Source organism: Trypanosoma grayi, assembly GCF_000691245.1.
Source record: "Trypanosoma grayi strain ANR4 Tgr_151_V1, whole genome shotgun sequence".
Classification (NCBI taxonomy): domain Eukaryota; phylum Euglenozoa; class Kinetoplastea; order Trypanosomatida; family Trypanosomatidae; genus Trypanosoma; species Trypanosoma grayi.
The window spans coordinates 1-15,395 of NW_008825770.1; the positions used below are offsets into that span (position 1 = coordinate 1).

Consider the following 15,395-nt stretch of genomic DNA (forward strand, 5'->3'; position numbering starts at 1 on the left):
TTTTTTTGTCTTGACTTCTCACTTCCTCCGCAGAAGCAGCAGCGCACATGATATCGTGCGCGGCTATCCAGAAGCTTGAGCGCTACGGCCAGCTGGGCCAGAAGCGGCGCAGCGTCGACGACTTCGTGCAGTCATCGCTCAAGGACCCGCGGCGTGGAAACGTGTATGCCTTGACGCATGTGCCGACGTGGGAGGCGTGCCTCGCGGCCCTGACAGAGGACCACGGTGATGTCGACAACAAGGGTACCAACAGCAGCAGCAATAAGACGGAGGCGGCGGCGGAAATGGCAGTCACGCCAGCGCAGGTGGTTGTCATCAACGACTCCCTGCTGTACGCTGTGAGTTTCGCCACCGCCCTCGTGGCACATCACATGGACGAGCAGCGATTCACACAGCAGCAGCAGCAACGACACAAAAGGGGCGAAACGGAGGCACTCGATGGCAAAGTCTTCCAGACTCGTCTGGAGGAGGCGGTGGAGCTCCTGTCGCTCCTTAGCCGCGTTGCGGAGGCATGCGGTCATCACGCAAACCGCCGCAACGACGGCTCGTTGGCTGTGACGCAGGCGTTGGCGCACCTCCTCTCAACAGCGGCGGACGCCGTGCTGATCGCTCATGTACTGCGCCACACGGAGGCAGGTGGCACAGAGGCCGTTAAGGAAGAGGAAATGCTCCACGGGTTATGCCGCAGCGCCACCGGTTTGGTGGAAGCAGCTGCGAGGCAGCTTCGCACAGCGAACGCGCGGCATCCACTGAGCGCACTCTACAACGTACGCCCATGTCCGACGATCCTCCACCAACTCATTACAAAGGCGAAGTCTAGCAGCAACACAGCAGCAAAAGGCACCGGAGCCAGCAGTCATTCTTCTGCTGTTGTTTCTGGCCTTCAGGAGGGCGATGCGGACGCCATTGTGACAGCTCGACTCCTCGCGTGGGCAGCGGCGGTGCGTCGCGGGACTTTGATCGTCTCACTTGCGCCCTTCACTTGTTTTCAGAAACTCAGCCTCGTTGACGCCGTCGTGACGGAGGCGCCGGCGTCTTGCTGTTGCATGGAGGTGGGGGCGTACCGACGTGCGCTGACCTCTCTGGTCTCCAGTACGGCGTGCAACCGGGCAACGCGTGTGGTGGTGTACTTCCGCGGCGACGACATCAAGCTTATGCAGAACAACGTACGGGACGGGACGGAGTACGCCTTGCACACGCACGTGACGACACCACCTGTGGAGGAGGCAACGCTGCGTGCCATGGCTGAGCTACCAGGAGCACAGCAGCAGCACGCTGCCCTTCTTCTTGTGCAGTGGATGACGAGCATCCCGTTCTTCTTCCGCAGCTTCTGTGCGGAGCAGAGCTGGACCGCCTTCGCACAGGAGCAGCGGCGGATGGTGTTGCTGCAGGAGAGTCAGGCGCGACGGCAGCGGCGGGAGCAGCGGCGACGCGGTGTTGCCACCAGAAGTTCCAACACCGCAGACGGCTCTGAGCGAAGCAGCAGTGTGGACAGCAAGAGCAACAGCCACAACGGTGGAGACGTGGATGATGAACATGATGATGATAATGATAACAACGATGATCGCCATTCGTCGTTCTCGCAGCAGAGTGCACTCTCGCAGGTGAGCCGCGCTAGCATGATTTCGACCATGTCCAAGATGTCGGTGGCGTCGTACCGAACGTTTCTTTCGGTCATCGACGCAGCCCGCAACGACGACGAGGCGGCCGAGGCCACGCTGCACGTTCACCAATCGGAGGACGGCAACACGAACCTGCCGCTGATTCTGCTGGAGGAAGTGACGCTCGCACTGCAGCGATTCGTGAATGCCGCCAGCGATGCGGGTGCGGGTGCGATGCTGGACCTGTTTGGCCTCCGCGCGCTGGCGTGGCGCACAATTGGTGAGCTGTACACGTTTATCCAAGGCACCATTGCTCCTGCAGCTCTGCCGTCGTCTTCATCATCCTCATCGGGTGTTGCGGATGCAGAAACACCGGCTGTATTCCACCTCGGCCACGACATCCGCTACAACAAGGGCCTCGGTTACGAGGTTCTCGGGCTGCTGTTCGCCCAAGTCGTGTTGCCGCAGTTGCTCGCAGCGCGTGGCGGGCCACGTGTGGTGCGGCGGTCCGTTGAGGCGGCACTTACCCGTTGCCTCTCCGCCTATGAAGTCATTGCGCCGCAAGTCGTGGATCAAAATGTGCCGGCGATTCTGCGTGTGGCGGCCCACGTTGCAACAGGCACTGTGATGCAGCCCCATGGTGAAAGTGACGGAAATCCTGCGTCCACCACCATAACAGCAACAACAACAACAACAACAACGATGCTGCACACCTTCCTCGTTAGTCTCGTGACGCGCCTGGGGAAAAGCAACCAAATCCCGATGCTGCTGGACGCCATCGTCGCACATGTGAAGGCGGAAGGTGGCACAAAATGTGCGACAGAGGCATACGGTGAGGACACCTCAAATAATAACGCAAGCAACAGCGGGAAGGAAGGGGAAGACGAGGATGAGGACGCTGGGATGGTGGCGGGGCTGCATGAAGTGTTCGCCCATCCTCATGTACGGACTGCGCTTGTGCAAGCGTGCGGCATGTCGCTTGATCCAGAAGAGCTTCTGACACATTTGCTCGCGTATATGTCACGGTGGGCATCAGAGGACGATGAGAATAGCGATAATGCTGATGCTTCCGGTACGCAGGCGGAGGCGTGGAAGGGAAGGGTGGCGACGACGCTGCTGCAGCTCCTGCCGCAGCAGGTGCTCTTCCTCCTCGATGTGGTGGCGACGGTGCTGGAGGGCATTCTCGCCACCTCTATCACCGCCAGCGCGCTGCTCGAGCGAGCGGCGGAGTTGGAGCTGACACTCTCTACCCTCCTTGTCAATCGCCTACATGCGGTGTTCTTCGCCCGTGACGACGAGGAGGAGGAGGAGGACAGCAGCAACAACGGTAAAAATACGGCGCGTGTTCAACGTGTGTTTGCCGGAGCGGACGCTGTGCGGCCCAAGCTGCAGCGCCGCCTCGTCTTGTACACACTGCACGCCATCTATCAGGCGCGCGAGCTCATCTGCAGCTGCCTACAGGACCTTGGGATCCAGAACGTCGANTCGTCTTGTACACACTGCACGCCATCTATCAGGCGCGCGAGCTCATCTGCAGCTGCCTACAGGACCTTGGGATCCAGAACGTCGAGGCATACCTGCTGGTGCTGGAGGAGACGATGTGGCAGCTGGAGACGAGTGTGGGCGCCCTCGTTGGGCCGCTCACGATCGATGACTTGGACGCAACGATGAGCCGCACGACACAGATGCGGCACGCGCCGCATGTGCATCGCGTCACACTGCTGCCTCAACTCGCGCTGCAGCGTCTCACGCTTGCGCGGTCCGTGGCGGTGGTGCTCAACGTATCGGTGGGGCCCGCCAGTGACGCGCGACGGCTGATTGCGTTCGTGCTGTGCCACATGCGCTTCGCCAGCGACGGCGGCTACGTGCCGGACGGTGACACGCAACAGGCGCTGCAGCTCGCCGACCGGCTCACGGAGGAGGAGTGGCGCTGCGTCGTTGAGTTTGGCCGTCCGCGGCGGGTGCGACAGGCGCTTGTGTGGCTACTGCGGGTGACTTTCAACTCCTCTGCGCGGAGCGCCGCGGTGTGGCTAACACGCTGCCTAAGCAGCTGTGCGGGGTTCCTGCTTGAGGCGCTCTGCGATGTTGTGATGAGCGTCACCGATAATGAGGTTCGTGTTTGCTCTCGCAGCGCTGAGAGTGCGAAGAAGCAACATCGCCAGAATACGGAGCAGCAGGAAGAGGAGGGTGCACCGTTGCTGCAGCTCTGCGCAGCTTTGGGGAATGTGCTGCGCCGCCTTGGGCATGTTCCGCAGTGGCCGTCGCTGCTTCAGCGCGCCGTGCACTGGCTGCTGCTCACCCACGCAGAAGAAAAAGTCGCTTCGGCAGTGCGGCCGTCTCTGCTGCAGCGGCGGCTCATGCAGCTGGTAATGGAATTCCTCGCATGTGAGGAAGGCGTCTACTCGCTCCTCCGTCGTACTCTCCTGCAGCCGGGTGAGGTGCAACAAGATCAACAAGAAGAACAGCAGCAACAGGTAAGGCGGGCAGGCCGCAAAAGCGGCAGGGATAAAGACGATGTGAATGACGCCTTTGTGCAAGCGATTGGTGTGCCATTCATCCCATCTGTAGCCATGCTGCACGCCGCACAGAGTGGTGTGAGCATCAATGATGACGAGGAGGAGGAGGAGGAGGAGGAAAGAGGCGGCGACAGCGAAGCGGCGGCAAGGCGGACTGTGGCTGTGTGCACTCTTCTTGCTCGCCGCATTTTCTCGAAGGAGTTTGCCCTGCTCCTCGTGCGTTACTGTGGCACGGATGAGGCAGCAAAAGCAGCAGCAACAAAAACCACCGAGGCGTGCGCGGCGAGCGTGTTGTGGCAGCTGTACTCCATCGCATTGACGGTGTGTCGCAATGAGAGGGCGACACATGATTCTCCATCCACCGCACACATCTTCGTGTTGGCCGTTGTGGACGCCATGCGCCGCTCCTGCAAGAGGGGTGATTATGCGGCGGTGTCGACATTCCTCAGCGTGGCGAATGGTGGGCATGTCGTGTTTGCCGGCGCGGCACGTAAGCCGGCGTCCATTGAGGCCACACTTAAGCGACAGCGCCATGAAAAGAAGAAGGGGGAGGGGGAGGAGGAGGAGGAGCCGTCTTCAGCGGCAGCAGTAACGGCTGAAGCAAATACTAACAATGACAGGAGCGACGAGAGAGGGACGGCGGGAGAGGAGGCGCGGATCCATGAAGTGGCAACGCGATGGATGGACCTCCTCGCTGCGCTGTTCCTGCAGGTGGTGCAGAGCCTCGCCACCGGAGTGGATGCACCGCTGCTGCGCGCCTTTACTGCTCTCTACATGTCCCTTGAGAAGGTGCGTGGCTCAACGACGATGCTGCTGCCAGCACAATCCGGTGAGGAGTTTGCAACCAGAGACAATCGTAAAAGGCCGCAGCAGCACGGGCGACGGGAGGAGGGTCTCGTTAGCCTCGCTCTGGCCGCCATTGCCGCGCCCCGTCCGCCATCTGCTGCCGGTCCAGGATTGCGTGAGCTCTTCGACCCATCAGACCACGAGGCGCGGCGACGCAGTCTCGCCACACTCGTGCGGTTGCTGACCTCGACGGAGGAGTCTGCGATGCAGATCCTGTGGGTGCTGTTCGTAGTGCACGAGGAGCGTCGGCTCTTCGCGTCGGGCGGCGACCGCGACACGAGTAGCGGGAGTGGCTGGCTGTCCCTTCTGCTCAGCAGCTTCGACCCGCGGCAGAAGTACACCACCTCCGATGAGGCCATGCAGCAACTGCTCGACACAGTAGAACGAGGAGCAGCAGCGACGACAGAAGAAGCACAACGCAACAGCCGCATGTTTACTCTCGCTACGCTGCAACGTGGTGAGGCGGCGTGCTGCACGGACGCGGTGACACAGTGGCTGCTTCTGCAGCTACGTGTCATGCCATCGATACTGCGCGCCTTTCCCACCGACGCCGCACCGGCGTTGCTGCAGCAGTACATGCACGCCCTCTTGCACGAGGCTGTGAAGTTCTCAGTGCCCTCTTCCGCTTCAGGGTTATCTCCATGTTGCTGGGGTCGGCACGAGCAGCTGCTCACGACTGCCAGCACGGCGCTTCAGCAACTCAGCGCGGTGCCGTACATGCGGTTCAGCGTGTGGCGCGGCGATGTGAAGCGGCTGCTCGTTGCGAGTGGCGCCAGCCCCCTCCTTGCCAGCGGTGCGGCGGCGCCACTTTGGTGCCGCGTACTGGAGCTGTGCGCCCTGCCGCTTCCTGCGCTGCACGACGACTGCGCCTTCGTTGATCACGAGTTGTACTTCCTCCACAGACTGCTGAACGGCACCGGTGTCACGGCTCGCCGAGACGACGCTGCGCAGCGCGGGGAGAGCGAAGAGAAGTTGCTGTTGTGTATACTGCGACTGCTCGCGCGCACGCTGCTGCCGCTTGGTGTGCTGTGGCGGCGCCCGCACCTTTTGCCAGCGTTGCTGTCGTCAGTGCTTGTTCGCTGCCTCGACGGCGTCGCGCGTGGGCGCTGCGGCCGCGTTGTGCTGAACCAGCTGTCGTCGTTCTTCTACCAATTCGTGAAGGATGCGACCAGCAGCGACAAGGGAAGCAGCAGCAGCAGTAGCAGCTCCGCAGCGCATGCCTCGTCGTCGGTGAAGGCGCTGTGTCTGGCCTCCGTCACGACATGCCTGTTCCGCCTCTCGGCTTCCTACGTGGATGTCTTCACGACGCACAGCAGCGACTTGGACTTCCTCGCCGCGGATTTCCTCAAGGCGCTGCAGCGTCTTCACCTGCCGCGCCGCCGCACCCCCTCCATCCTGCAGCAGAAACAAGGCAGCAGCAGCAATAATAACTGGTCCGACGCGACGCTGTGCGACCTCAGCTACGCGTGTGTCGGCAACGACGACAGCCAGAGTCTCCTGCGGCAGGCGGCGGAGCGTGTGGAGGAGGACGAGGGCAACGGCGAACGACGGATCTTCATGGTGCCCAGTTGAGAAGGCACAGCGCGTGACGTGTGGCACACTCACACGCATGCGCACTAACAAACAACAACAACAACCACAAATACAAAAAAAAAGAAAAAGAACAAGCAACAAGAAGAAGACAGAATGAAATGATAACTTGAAAGTGAATCTCCTCGGATAAGAAGGAATGAATACGGTTATTCATAAGAAGAAAAAGGCAACAAGCAGGCGTAATGCACCACTTTCGTAAGGTGGAGGTGCACGCAGAACAGCAGTCTGTCTGTGTGTGTGTGTGTGTGTGTGTGTGTGTGACTGCGTGAAGGAGGAGGAGGGGGGTCTGTGACTCTGCTTCGAGGCTGTTGGGCGGCGCAGCAGACACACACACACACACACACATGCACATACGGACAGATGCGTGATCCCTAACATTATTTATTTTCGCTTTCTTCTTCTTCTTCTTCTAAACCTTTTGGTTTTCTTTCTTCTCTGTGCTGTAAGGAATATAGCGTGCCGGTCTATGACGGAGAGTGACACGGGACCGCTACTTCAACCCTACGACCCCTTAGCGGCGCAGGTGCTACGGGAGCACAAGAAGGTCATCGAAATGATGGAGAAGCGTAGCCTGTTGGAGAAAGTCCGCAACTACGTGAGGAGCCTAGTGAGTGGCTCACCCGAGGCGCGCGGTGTGCTTACGTTCGTGCTGGCACTCAGCGTGTTCATGCTCCTGTGGCGCACCGCCGGGTTTCTGACGAGCTGCGACAACCCGCTCGTGGTGGTGCTGTCGGGTAGCATGGAGCCGGCCTATCACCGCGGCGACCTGCTGCTGCTGCACAAGGTGACGCCTGTCAACATCGGCGACGTCATCGTCTTCACGCTGCCAGACCGCACGGTGCCGATCGTGCATCGCGTTCACCGGGTGCATGAGGGCGGTGGCACGCGGCTCTTTCTCACCAAGGGCGACAACAACGAATTCGATGACCGCACGCTCTACCCAACTGGGCACCGCTGGGTACGTGAGGAGGACGCGGTGGGGAAAGTCTTCGCCATCATCCCATCTGCCGGATTCCTCACCATCTTTTCGGAGGGCAGGCCGTGGGTGAAGGTCGTGGTGCTCGCCGCCGCGCTTGCGTGGGGGTGGTTCAGTGGTGAGTAGTGTGCGACGCCGACGCCGCACCCTCCCCACCCACCCCCCTCCCGTCACACACACACACACGTATGTGTGTGTGTGCCTGTTTATATATATCTGTGTGTGTGTGTGTGTGGGAATATGTGCGCTCCACGAGTTAACGGAGATATGGGCGGGAGCGACAGCTGTTGTCAGGTGTGGATTGTTTCTGCCTCCCACCCCCAACCACCACACACCCACCCACACACAATGTGGGTGTGGGGCGTGCGCGTGCCTGAACATATATGCCTGTTTGTGCTCTTTTTTTTTTCTTTGGTTTTTTGTCTTGTGCCGTGTCCCTTTCTGCTTTTCGCCCTATATTCGCTCGCACATTGCACGAGAATAGAACGGCCCATTCAGCAGCGGGAAAAAGGCTACGCGAGTGCGTCTCTGTTTATATTGCCAATGGAGGACGGTGAGCACAATAACAATAATAATAACAATAACAACAATGCGGAGGACGCAGGCAAACCTGCCGTGAAAGCGGAGGCTCCTCTTGTGTCCATCAAGGTTGTGAACGCCGACGGAGCTGAGATGTTCTTCAAGATTAAGACCGGAACGCAGCTGAAGAAGCTTATCGACGCATACTGCAAGAAGCAGGGCATCTCGCGCAGCAGCGTCCGCTTTCTCTTTGACGGGTCGCCTATTGACGAGTCCAAGACGCCAGCGGACTTGGGTATGGAGGACGATGACGTGATCGACGCGATGGTTGAACAGACGGGTGGAAACATTATTTAATATAGTGAAGCGCTGTAGATCAGAAGCGAGAATAACTTTACTCATGAGTATGGCACATTGTCTTGCCTCTAGTTTGCGTCTCTTCTGTGACCCTATGCATTCCTCCCCTTTCACTTCTTCACTGAGCAGAAATAGGAAGGCGCATTTGTTCACCGTGGGGCGCAGAGCGTGCGTGTGCGCCCATGTACTGTCGCTGGCGAGTGTAGTAGTCCTCTTGCCGCGCAACAGTGTCTGTGATGCTGATGCTGTCGCATAGGCGCCTTCATGGCAAAAAAAAAAGGGTGTACTATTAGGTTTGCGTCATCGTCCGACCTCTCCCCGCAGCTACAAGCATCTGGGGGTCTGCTCTTATTGAGGGGGAGGGTGGTCTTGCAGCTTCGACTAGTGCCACTGGGCGTGGCTGGTGACGCTGGCTAGGAGGCTCAGGGGGTCTTGTCGTCTACGACTGGGGTTCAAAGGAGGAGGAGAGTTTTCTACTGGTGTCTTTCAAAAGGGCGCCATGGATGGAGCAGCTGTGGGAAACTGGGGCCGTGGCGTGATGCCCCGATTGCGTTCGTGAGGTGTCGTCTAACACATTGAGTATCTTATTTATTTGCTTTTGCATCGACCCCTGAGGTTATTTTTTTTTTTTCGCGTGTGTTCGTCTGTGGCTGAATCTGCTGTCCTGCAACTTCCACGTCCATCACGAGCGCCTGAATGACACGATGCATGCCCACCGCCAACACCGCTTGTTTGTTTCTTCCTTTTTTTTGGTTTGTCTCCCTTCCCCCCTCCCTCTTTCTGTTCGATTGGGCCTCCTGGGCGAGAAAAAGGAGAAAAATATTCCCAGTGGCGTTGGCATCATCACCTCCACCATCATCAGCAGCAGAAGCAGAGTTATATTACCAACCGGCACACACACACACACACGCACGCACACCATGACGGAGGCAAAGCTGGAGCTTTCGCGCAACGACGTGCACAATCTTGTCCGCGGCATGATTGTGGAGATGCAGATGCCGGCATTCCTCAACAAACTGCGCGAGAATGCGCTGCGGGAGCCGGTGCCAACTACCGATATGGAGCTCATCGCCGTCGTGGAGGAGCTGCAGAAGGAGTTCCTTGAACGCCACTACGCCACAATCCACGGCACGGGAGGCAACGCCGCCACCGCACCCAGTGGTGCGATGATGCTGGAGTGTCTGAAGGAGGCGGTGGTAAAATACCCTGACCAGGAGACGGAGATGATAATGAGGCAGATGTGCATGCTGGTGGAGTCGCAGATGGTCTCGGTGTGCTCGTCGGAGCCGCGGCTGTCCGCACTGCTGCCGCAGCAAATGAACGCGGACGGGCACGCGCACCAGCACGGACCCAACTGCCAGCACTCGCACGGCCATGGTCACTCACACGGTCACGGCCACTCACATGGAATGCCGAACCCGCAGCAGATGATGGAGATGCAGATGGCGTTTCAGTCACTTTCACCGAAGCTTCGGGAGGACATGATGCGCATTCAGCAGAGCATGCACAGTGGGCAGGCGCCAACACCAGAGGACGCGCGGAAGATGCAGGAGATTCAGACTCATATGATGGCGTACATAAACACACTGAGGCAGTTCGGTGGGGGTGGTGCCGATGCGAAAGCGCAGGGAAATGCAAAACCATAATGAATTGAAAGCAAGGGGAACCAAATACATTTAGAGGAAAAAGCCATGAGGCATTCACGCCCCCTACCTGTCACTCTATGTGTGTATGTTCATGTGTTTCTATAAATCAACGGAAGTGAGCAGTAGGGTCTACCGGCAGCCGAAGCATTGATATTCTTCGGTGGTTGAATAAAACATTTTTTTTTTTCGGGCATCCTTCTACGGTTTCTTGCACTTTCCTCGCTTATTGCCAACCCCCTTATTCATGGCATTCCTTCATCCAGTATCAAAATCCACACATAGGACTTCATATCAATCCCAGCATCCCACTGCGACATTGTATTCCCTTCTCTCTCTCTCACACACACACTCTCTCTCACTGTGTGTGTGTAATGAAGTACAATAGAGAGTAAGTATTGGGTGGCCTTTGAAATGCCGCCGAAGCGAGCCCCCACCAGTGGGCGACGCCGACGAGGCGCCACAACGAGAGAGCAAACGACAGCAGCAACAGAAGCCGTGGAGGAGGAGAGGGGGGAGATTGAGGCGCAAGGCACTTCGCCGCTTCGGGTGTCCTTGTCGCCGCCGCGCCCCTCGCACGCGGCAAACCCCGTCACACCGTCGCCGCGCCCGTCTATGATGACGGTGCGCAGGCTGCAGCACAAGCCACGCTTCGCACAGAAGCGCAGCCGCAACGATGATGATGATGANGAGGAGGAGGAGGAGGAGTTGGAAGAAGAGGAGGAGGAGTTGGAAGAAGAAGAGGAGGAGGCCGAGGGTGTGGCGGTGTCGCAGCGGCGGCCGACGGGGCACACCGCTGGCAGCAGTCGGCGCAGTGGCAGTCGCATGAGCGATGGCGCGACCGGGCAGGAGGCGGAGGGGTTCTTCCACGACCTGCACGCCATGCAGCCGCTGCGCGTGCGCCTCGGCGTCTGTCCGCTGCCCAACGCCACCGCTGCGTCCGACCACCACCTGCGATCAGGTGCCGCAGCAACAACAGCAGCATCAACAACCACAACAACGGCGCTGCTGCTGTCGCCGCAGAAGTTCTTTACGCTGCCGGAAGAAAAGGGAGGGTCGGACGTGGTGGGGTGGTCTGCCGCCTTCTCGGGGGTCTCAGTGGAGCTGCCGAGCGAGGGCGTGTACAACAAGGCGTCGGTATCGCTGACAGTGATGCTGCCGCCGTAGACGGGGAGATGCACGCGCTTCTATACATATATATATATATATGTATATATATATGCGTATGTATGTTTGTTTGTGTGTGTACTAGGTACGTGCTTGACGGATTAGATGCAAGAAGCTGTTGACTCGGTCGGAAGATGACGAGCGGGATGGATACGTCGGCCAATAGATACGATGGGCGATGGTGACGCGCCCAGTTGTAGCTGATGTGCCGCTCTTGCTGGTCGACTTCGCGCTGGCGTCTCGCCTCAAGCCTTCAAGAGGACGGGGGTAAACCCCCCACAGAATAAAAAGAAGGAAAGAGTGAAGGGCACCAGCTGTGTGTCACGTGCATAGCACTGAGGGGGTGGGGGACGTGTTCTCCGGCTGTGTATATTTACATATATACGTTGATTAAATATATATATTTCTTCTTTTCCGTTGTGCGTTTGTACGTCTGCGTGCTTCGGTGTGTCCTTCCACGGAGGGCAGCACCCTTGCGTGACTGCGTCTGTGGGTCCGTGCGGCTCAGAGAGAGAGAGAGAGAGAGAGAGAAACTGATATGCCACAGAAACTCACAACGATGCCAACGTGTGGTAAGGCAGCGGCAGAAGCAGCAACAGACCACATCAGCGAGGCTTCATCGGGGCGAAAGAGATGTCGCCTATTGTCTGCCGAAGAGACACACACTGCTCGGGTGTACCACCAACTCTCCCAGGTGCTCCTGCAGCTGTATAGCACACTCTGCGCCACCGCAGGCACTGCTGATGCGGAGGACACGGAGGAAGTGAGGGCTGTGCTCGGCCGATCAGTGTATGCGCGGTCCATACACAGGGCCAACGACGGCGCACAGAAGAGGATGCGGGAAGGGGAAGAAGAGGCGATTCAGGACTTCGGGGAGGCGGTGCGGGCGGTGCTGCTACGGCAGCTGTCGTGTGTATCCCGCCACCAGCATGAAGAGCAACAGCGGAGATATCACGGCGATGTGGGTGGTCAACGGGGTCGGCTTGCGGATGCCATGCAGCAGCGCATGCCAGACTTGTGGGCTATTCTCAACGCCGATCCGTAGGGGTTGCAGTTGTCGTACGCCTACGTGTCTGGTTGTGTTAGATTTCCTCACAGAGAAATGAGTGCTGCGTGCCCTTATTCCTCTCACTCTTACTCTCTTCTTCGTTCTTCGCCCCCCTCCTCTGTGTGTCGTTGGTGTTGTGCGCACTGCGATAATCCCCCCATGCACGGAGAGGCGAGGGTAGCTGAAGGGGGAATTCTCTGCATGTGTGAACAATGCACGACGAGTATGTTTTTTTTTTTTNTTTTTGGTTTGTGTGTGTGTGTGTGTGTGTGTGTGTGTGTTGCTCTTACTTTTGTTGTTGTTGCTTTGTTCTCTCCCCCACTGCCTTGCAGGGAAGACAGGTCGACGTCGCACTGTCCTATTGTGGAGTCATTCCGTGCCACGCACGCAGTCAGTTGCATACATACATACGCGCAGACAAAGAGAGAAAGGGAGAGAGAGAGTAATATCACACTAAGAGGAATAACAACAACAACAGCAGCAGTAGCAGAAGCAGCAGCAGCAGACGTATACACATGCGTACAGGGAAGGCACGCTCCGAGGGACAGGCGTTCCACCGCCGTCTCCTCTCGGAGTATAACACGGAGATCACGCTCGAAAATTACGTCTCGTATTTTGAGCTGAAGCCCATCGCAAAGACGGTGGAGCAGCTGAGGATGAGAATCAATAAACTGGAAGCAAATGACCCGGGCTCACCGATGTCATGCGAGGGCACGCTGCCGACCGTGAGTTCAACACCGACCACAACGACAGAGAAGAGGGCGGGCACCCTGACGATGCTGGAGCTGGTGGAGCAGCGGCGGTGCGCGGAGGATGAGTTCTTCGAGCAGCTAGACGCCTCCTTCGAGAAGGTGAAGAACTACCTGTTGAAGCTCGAGGTGGATCTCCTCTCGCGTGTGAAGGAGCTGCGGCAGTTGACGGAAGAGGAGATCCGCGCGCGGCCGGAGGAGCGCATTCCGCAGCTGTACGTGAAGGTGCAGTCGATCCTGCAGTACCGCGCCCTCAACCTCGCAGCGTTCCGCAAGATCATGAAGAAGTTCATGGAGCGCTGCGCCTGCGACAGCCTTTCCCTTCAGCAGCGCCTGATGGCTGTGGATGACATCATCTCCTCCAGCGCACTCTCGCAGCCGCGCATCAATCTGCGCCGCATTGCGCTCGACCTCATTGCGCTCTACGGCACAGTCTTTCACTTTACGTATGAGGAAACGGTGGCGCATCTCAGCCGCTACGAGCACAAGGCAGGTGTGAACATACGCCGCATCCTGCCACACAGCGACACCTTCTTCTTCACCCTCAACTTCCCGCACCAGGAGCGGCCGGGTGACTTTGCGGTGCGCATTCTGCCCGGCAACACGAGCATCTTCTGCCAGAAGATGATCTGCGAGGTACTGCAGTGCGAGCGTTTTCCGCCGTGTTGTACGCAGTTCCCGAATGGGGAGATCAACGTGAATCTTCCCCGTGCGATCCGCGGCGATGACGTGTTTGTGCTGCAGTCACTCGTGAAGCGCGACCCCCTCGCTCTGTCGCACTCCGGCACATTTATGGAGCTTGCACTGATGTTGCACGCAGCCAAGATGAGCTCGGCTGCACGCATCACCGCCGTCATTCCGTACATCGCGTACACCGCCAGTGTCTCGTCAATGGCGGCTGTAGCAGAGCTTCTGGAGACGATGGGCTGCCAGCACGTCATTACGGTGGATCTCTCGAGCGAGCAGGTGGAAGGCATGTTCTCCGTGCCACTGGAGACGATATCGGCAAAGTACGAATTCGTTCGCTACATTGCGAACCACCTGACGAACGAGGGACACGACTTCCGCAACATTACGATTGTGGCAACGACTGGGGCATCGGTTAACCGCGCACGACACTTCGCGGATGCGCTAATGCAGTACAAGGAGCTCTCAAGCGAGGATCAGTTCGTTTCCGTATGTACGGCGGTGCAGCGACAGATGTGTGTCCCGCAGCAGCAGCAGCAGCAAACAGTCCTCTCTCCAGTCTCGGGTGATCACTACAGCTGCACGCAAGGCGGAGTGGAGGGTGAAGCGTCGAGTTTCTCTTCCTCCACCGATAGGGAGGTCGCGGCACACACTAGCCGGGCTCCCATTGAACCCCTGCAGACCTCTCTGATGAACCCTGATAAGAACGCTAATGCCACTGATGACGCCGGCGGCAGCGGCATTAGCAACTCCAAACAGCAGAAGCAGCAGCAGCAGAAACAACTACAACAGCCTTCGGTATCCCCTTCGAGCGAGCAGAGTCACCTATCTCTTGGAGGTGCCTGCACGTTGGCGTTCGAGCAGGCACTACGGCGGCAGGAGGAAGGCATTTGTGCCATTCGCAACGTCCCTGTCGACGACACGACGGCGACCGACGATGTTTTGCTCGTTGGCGATGTGAAGGATCGGCTATGCATCATTGTCGACACATTTATTGACGAAGCGATCATCATCTGCCGCACCGCGTGGAAGCTGCGTGAGGCGGGCGCAAGCCGCATTATTCTGCTCGCGACGCACTTCATTGTGTCGGGTGGGGCGGTGGAGCGGCTTATCCACAGCCCAATTGACCTCGTCGTTGTCACTGACAGCGTCGACCAGGACGAGGTGTTCACGAACCCCCGCATCGCGCAGAAGCTGCGCGTGCTGCCCATCGCCCCGCTCCTCGCCCGCGCCATTGAGAAGGTGCACACGGAGAACTCGCTCACGACGCTGTTCGAGATGTAAGCGCATGCGTGTGGGAACGCCACAATGCCTGTGGGGGGCGAGCGGTGGCATGGAAGGGGTTTTGTGTGTGTGTGTGTGTGTGTGTGTGTGTGTCTCGGCCTGTGTACAAGGAGGGGAGAGAGAGCGAGAGGTGAATACTACAGCAAGAGCAACAAAAGCAGCAGTAGCTAGTAGCTAGTGGTACCAGCCCTGGTGCTTTTGGTGGTTATTATTTTTATTATACCCATTGTGTTGCATTCCTATTCTCGACGGCAGCGGCTCACACATTCTTTTCGCGTAGAGACGTGTGTGTGTGTGTGTGTGCCTACTTGTTGGTGCGTGCGTGTGTTCCGATATGTGTGTGGGGCAACATGCCCGACGAAGCAAAAACACCCCGCGAGTGACGGGGAGGCGAGGAGGAGGAGGAGGA

General features: G+C 58.3%; 8 protein-coding genes across 8 annotated transcripts; all 8 read left to right on the top strand.

Moving 5' to 3' along the window:
* Positions 1-47: 47 nt before the first annotated feature.
* On the top strand, positions 48-3,272 carry DQ04_01511000 (hypothetical protein; the record flags this gene model as incomplete). The annotated part of the gene is made up of 1 exon (XM_009310804.1): positions 48-3,272. The coding sequence occupies one exon, from the start codon at positions 48-50 to the stop codon at positions 3,270-3,272; it is 3,225 nt and encodes a 1,074-aa protein (XP_009309079.1).
* Positions 3,273-3,439: 167 nt separating this feature from the next.
* DQ04_01511010 (hypothetical protein) lies at positions 3,440-6,535 on the top strand (the record flags this gene model as incomplete). Its single annotated transcript, XM_009310805.1, has 1 exon — positions 3,440-6,535. The coding sequence occupies one exon, from the start codon at positions 3,440-3,442 to the stop codon at positions 6,533-6,535; it is 3,096 nt and encodes a 1,031-aa protein (XP_009309080.1).
* Positions 6,536-7,022: 487 nt separating this feature from the next.
* DQ04_01511020 (signal peptidase type I) lies at positions 7,023-7,658 on the top strand (the record flags this gene model as incomplete). The annotated part of the gene is made up of 1 exon (XM_009310806.1): positions 7,023-7,658. One exon carries the CDS (start codon positions 7,023-7,025, stop codon positions 7,656-7,658), a length of 636 nt encoding a protein of 211 aa, XP_009309081.1.
* A 417-nt stretch (positions 7,659-8,075) lies between these two features.
* Positions 8,076-8,408, top strand: DQ04_01511030 (small ubiquitin protein; the record flags this gene model as incomplete). Its single annotated transcript, XM_009310807.1, has 1 exon — positions 8,076-8,408. The coding sequence occupies one exon, from the start codon at positions 8,076-8,078 to the stop codon at positions 8,406-8,408; it is 333 nt and encodes a 110-aa protein (XP_009309082.1).
* A 920-nt stretch (positions 8,409-9,328) lies between these two features.
* DQ04_01511040 (hypothetical protein) lies at positions 9,329-10,054 on the top strand (the record flags this gene model as incomplete). Its single annotated transcript, XM_009310808.1, has 1 exon — positions 9,329-10,054. One exon carries the CDS (start codon positions 9,329-9,331, stop codon positions 10,052-10,054), a length of 726 nt encoding a protein of 241 aa, XP_009309083.1.
* Positions 10,055-10,465: 411 nt separating this feature from the next.
* Positions 10,466-11,218, top strand: DQ04_01511050 (hypothetical protein; the record flags this gene model as incomplete). Its single annotated transcript, XM_009310809.1, has 1 exon — positions 10,466-11,218. One exon carries the CDS (start codon positions 10,466-10,468, stop codon positions 11,216-11,218), a length of 753 nt encoding a protein of 250 aa, XP_009309084.1.
* A 559-nt stretch (positions 11,219-11,777) lies between these two features.
* DQ04_01511060 (hypothetical protein) lies at positions 11,778-12,263 on the top strand (the record flags this gene model as incomplete). Its single annotated transcript, XM_009310810.1, has 1 exon — positions 11,778-12,263. One exon carries the CDS (start codon positions 11,778-11,780, stop codon positions 12,261-12,263), a length of 486 nt encoding a protein of 161 aa, XP_009309085.1.
* A 518-nt stretch (positions 12,264-12,781) lies between these two features.
* On the top strand, positions 12,782-14,986 carry DQ04_01511070 (putative ribose-phosphate pyrophosphokinase; the record flags this gene model as incomplete). Its single annotated transcript, XM_009310811.1, has 1 exon — positions 12,782-14,986. One exon carries the CDS (start codon positions 12,782-12,784, stop codon positions 14,984-14,986), a length of 2,205 nt encoding a protein of 734 aa, XP_009309086.1.
* Between the last annotated feature and the right edge of the window lie 409 nt (positions 14,987-15,395).